The 4,642-nt window shown below is 62.3% G+C and overlaps 1 protein-coding gene across 1 annotated transcript; it reads right to left on the bottom strand.

Moving 5' to 3' along the window:
- Positions 1-587: 587 nt before the first annotated feature.
- On the bottom strand, positions 588-3,218 carry CEBPA (CCAAT enhancer binding protein alpha). Its single transcript, XM_036929892.2, has one exon. It carries the CDS (start codon positions 3,071-3,073, stop codon positions 2,000-2,002), a length of 1,074 nt encoding a protein of 357 aa, XP_036785787.1. The 5' UTR covers positions 3,074-3,218; the 3' UTR covers positions 588-1,999.
- Positions 3,219-4,642: the final 1,424 nt, after the last annotated feature.

Genomic DNA, 4,642 nt, shown 5'->3' with positions numbered 1-4,642 from the left:
CCTTCAGGCTGCCTTTCAGGGGCCTGCTGGGGTGGGCTGCAGCCACATGATCCAGACCAGGTAAAGAGAGGTAGAAGGTCATACTGTTTGAGACCTTTCTCTGCCCTCCCAGGGTCCTGCTGGAGGCCTGTGGCCAAGGCAGGTGTGAGGAAGGCTGCCCCAGAGCTGGAGCTGTTACCTATCTGGAAGAGAGTGTGGCCAAAGGGCCCCTGGAGCCTGGAGCTGCTGGGCCAGGCCTGCCCAAGTACTGAGGAGGCTGTCGTAACTTCAGGGAGATGGGGCCCTCTGTTCCTCCCAGGGGCTGAGGAGAGGCCACGCCAGTCCCTATTATGACTCCCCCAACCTCTCCCATCAGACTCTCTCTTCAGGCTTTGGGCTTTCTCGGCTTGGAACCTTGTTCTCCTTCTGCCATTTATGTGCCTTGGTTGGGGGAAGTCACCCCCTTAATATAAAGTGGGGTTCAGGATGGAAGGCGCTAATGAAAGGCAGAATCTCAGCCAGAGAATATGCTGTGATTATTTACAAATGTGACCTGGCCCAAAGAAAACCTTGGAAGTAGCTTTACTGGTTTTAAAAAGACACCAAAATTCACTTTGATATGTTTATATTATAGATATAATACATAAAACATCTAGCATGAAACTCTATGTTCTCCCAAAAGAAGAGAACCAAGCTGTCCTTCCCTGCTCCCAGCCCCAGCAATCTGTGCATGCTGGCTGGAAGCCGCCTCCCTTCCAGACTGGGAGCCAGGGCCTCTGGAGGGACAAGCCTGTAGGCAGCCCAGGCCAGAGGGGACCTCAGCCCACTGCCACCCCCAGGGAAAGCTGGGGGAAAGGGGAAGCCCATCTCACTTCTTTGGTTCCCCTGGGAGCAAAAGCAATCCCAAAACCCAAAGGAAAGAGAGCCACAGACCCTCCCTGCAGCTGCTGACGAAGAGTCTCATTTTGGCAAGTATCTGAGCAAAACCAAAACAAAACAAAAACCAAATAAAATGGTGGCTTAACATAGACGTGCACATGCACATTGCACAAGGCACCACTGGGACACAGAGAGGCCAGATACAAATGTTGATATCGGCTGATAAAGCAAAATATTTGGAAAGCTTCTCATAATTTCAGTCCCTATGGGATGGACTGATTGTGCTTCATGTTTGTATGGCAATGCTGGCGACATACAGTACAGACAAGGCTGATGGTCCCAGTGTCCCTTCACCCCCAGCCCCCACCACCAGACCAGATTTCTGGGTTCCCCTCTTCTACCAGGCTACCACTCCCATGAACACATGTCCTTATGGCTAACCCACAACCTAGCTTTCTGGTCTGACCAGGGGCAGGGGGCTCCTAGAGGTCACCTGGTGATCCCATCTCAGTGAGTTCTGCCTGGGGAAGCCCAGCCTGTTGCAGACTGGGAGGTTAGAGGAAAGTAACTAGGGACCCTCCACCTACATGTAAAACTGGGGGAACAACCTTAGGTTCAAAGCCCCAAGTCCCTGTGTTTCCTTCCCCTCCAAGGATGGGCACTGAGGAGGGGCTGAGGTTGGCTTGTCTGGCTCTCTGCAACCTGAATCTTCCTCTTGTTGTGGACCTGACCCCTTCTTCTCTCATAGGGACCTGCTGCAGCCCCAGGAACGAGGCAGGAACCCTCCAAATAAAATGACAAGGCACGTATTTGCTCCCCCTACTCGGTAGGAATCAGAGCGGTGAGTTTGCATTTCCAAGGCACAAGGCTATTTCTTAATACTAGAGTTGCGGGGCTCCCGGCTGAGCCCCACAGAGCTTCTCCTCTCTTGCAGAGAGAAACCACTGCCTGACCTCATCTTAGACGCACCGAGTCTGGCGCTGAGGAAGGCAAGGGGCACGCGCCGCAGGCCAGGCCTTCAGGCGGCACCGGAATCTCCTAGTCCTGGCTTGCACGGGTCGGGCTGTCGAGATCCGGAGACCCGAAACCACTCCCTGTGTCCCAGCCACGGGCCGGCCCAGGGCGGTCCCGCCGCCGCGCCTCACGCGCAGTTACCCATGGCCTTGACCAGTGAGCTCTCGGGCAGCTGGCGAAAGATGCCCCGCAGCGTGTCCAGTTCGCGGCTCAGTTGTTCCACCCGCTTGCGCAGGCGGTCATTGTCACTGGTCAGCTCCAGCACCTTCTGCTGAGTCTCCACGTTGCGCTGCTTGGCCTTGTCCCGGCTCTTGCGCACGGCGATGTTGTTGCGCTCGCGCCGCACCCGGTACTCGTTGCTGTTCTTATCCACCGACTTCTTGGCTTTGCCCGCGCCGCCGCCGCCGCCCGCTCGGAGGTCTGCGTGCCCGGCGCCCAGCCCCTTAAGCCCGCCGCCGGGGCCTGGCAGGCCAGGGGCGCCAAGCGCGGGCGCTGGGTGCGGGCTGGGCACTGGCGTGGGCGGCGGCGTGGGGTGGCCAGGTTGCAGGTGCATGGTGGTCTGGCCGCAGTGCGCGATTTGGAACTGGAGGTGCGGGGCGGCCAGGTGAGCGGGCGGCTGGTGCGGGTGCGGGTGCGGTGGCGGAGGCGGCGGCGGCGGCTGGTAGGGGAAGAGGCCGGCCAGCGCCAGCTGCTTCGCCTCGTCCTCCTCGCGCGGCTCCTGCTTGATCACCAGCGGCCGCAGAGCCGGCGCCCCGACGCGCTCGTACAGGGGCTCCAGCCTGCCGTCCAGGTAGCCAGCCGCCGCGCAGCCGTAGCCGGGAGGGGGGCCGTGCGCCCCTCCGGGCATGACGGCGCCTCCGGGGCCCACGGGGGTGCCCGGGTAGTCAAAGTCACCGCCGCCGCCTCCCGCGGGGGCCGTGGCCGCCTTGGCTTTCTCCTGCTGCCTGCTGTGCTGGAACAGGTCGGCCAGGAACTCGTCGTTGAAGGCGGCCGGGTCGATGTAGGCGCTGATGTCGATGGACGTCTCGTGTTCGCAGATGCCGCCCAGCGGCTCCGGGGCGGCAGGTGGGGCCGGGGGCTGCGCGGGGCCCGCGCCCCGGGGAAAGCTGAAGGCGGCGCTGCTGGGCGCGTGCCGGGGGCTCTGGAGGTGGCTGCTCATGGGGGGCCGCGGCTCCGCCTCGTAGAAGTCGGCCGACTCCATGGGGCAGCTACAGTCCTCCCGGCATGGCGAGCCTTGGCGGCCTCCAGCCCGCGAGGGGCGCCGCTGCTGCCGCAGCCCACCCGAGCCTCAACCCGCTCGCGCCCGCTCAGCTCCCGGTCGCGAATGGCCAGGCCCGCGCGGGCCTCATATTTATACTGGGGTAGCCGTCGCCCTCTAGTGTCCAAACCCGCTTCTGACCACAGGCGACGGCGGAGCAGCGCCTCTTGGGTCTTAGCGCCTGCCTGCTGGCGGGGAGGTGAGTGGGGCTCTTTAGCTGCGCTGGCGGGAAAAGGCCGCGGCGCCACGCCCACTGCCCCCTGCGCCGCAAGCTGAACAGTGACCCGAGCTCGGTGCTCCACCCTCGGCCGAGTTGTTGTTCCAGCGCACACGTGGTCTGTGGCGGGGGGGCCCCCTCCTCTGGCCTTCCCAAGGCACCCGCTTTCAGCCAACGGCCCAGGAGCCCGGGAGCATTCAGACGCCGCGCAGGGGTTCTGTGGAGAGCAAGTCTTGGTTTCTGAGCCACTGTGGTGCGTACTCTCTTTGAAAGCTAGAACCAGTCCTAGGTGGACTGGGGACTCTGGAAGGCGGCGGCGCAGAGAAAGGGCCGGGGTTGGGGCGCAGGTAACAGGTTTAGAAGTTCGGGCCAGCGCACACAGCCGTGTGGAGAGGCGGAGGGAAAGAGGCCCGGAGCGCGGTGATTTTGCATCTTTATCTGCTCTCCAGGCGACCCCACCGATTCCACTCAAAACTAGCCTCCCCAGCTACTGTCGCAGTGCTCCAGGGTCCCACGGGCTTTTCAGAACCGGGCGCTAGGACCCCGCGTGTAGCGGAGGGAAGGCGAGGCGGCCGCCTCCGGGGAGGCTGGAGGACCCGGCCGGTCTGTCCGCTTGGGCTGGAAAACTTTTTCTTGTTAATTACTTCTCCTAACTGGAGCGCTAGGGTTGCTAGGCGCGCAGGGCTGGCGCTGCTTGGCCGCCAGTTTTTTCCTGCGGGACCGCCCGAGCTAGATTCCAGGGCTGGGGTACCGGGCGAGGTGGGGCGCACAGAGAGAGGAGACGAGCTTGACTCTGGGGCTGGTATTCCAAAGTCGGGTTGGCTGTCAACTGGGTCTCAATTTACTGCCTTCTGCCCTACTCGCCATTCAAGGGATCTCTAAGGCGGGAGCAGAGGTGCAGAGGGAGGTGGGGCCTCGTATCTGAGCTGCCAGTGTCCAAGTATCTACTGAGAGAACCCTGCCGGGTGGTTCGTAGGGCGCTGCGTGCCTGGGATTTGGGGGAACAAGGCAGCGATGCATGGGTGCCCGAGCGCTGCACCATCCTGGCACTCACTGCTGCCCCGGGAAGGGGTTTATGGCAGCGCGTCTCCCCAGCCACGTGGCGTCTCGCTCCTACTAAACCGGGGTCGCGGGGGTGGGCGGTAGGGGGGTGTTGTGGGGGTAGGTGGGGGCGGGGGAGAATGGGTGGGGGAGGAGGCAGGCGGGTACCCGTGGGACCTCGTGGGCCTGCAAGTCACCCCTGTCTCTATCCCCCACGGTTCCTTACGACTTAGTGTACTGCCACCTGAGTGCTG

This window comes from Manis pentadactyla, chromosome 15 (assembly GCF_030020395.1).
Source record: "Manis pentadactyla isolate mManPen7 chromosome 15, mManPen7.hap1, whole genome shotgun sequence".
Taxonomy (NCBI): domain Eukaryota; kingdom Metazoa; phylum Chordata; class Mammalia; order Pholidota; family Manidae; genus Manis; species Manis pentadactyla.
Note: the sequence above shows the minus strand (reverse complement) of the source record. Positions and strands in the feature narration are given on the sequence as shown.

Excerpts from the sequence above, each read along its gene's own strand:
- CEBPA (XM_036929892.2), bottom strand. The coding sequence starts at position 3,073 with ATGGAGTCGGCCGACTTCTACGAGGCGGAGCCGCGGCCCCCCATGAGC.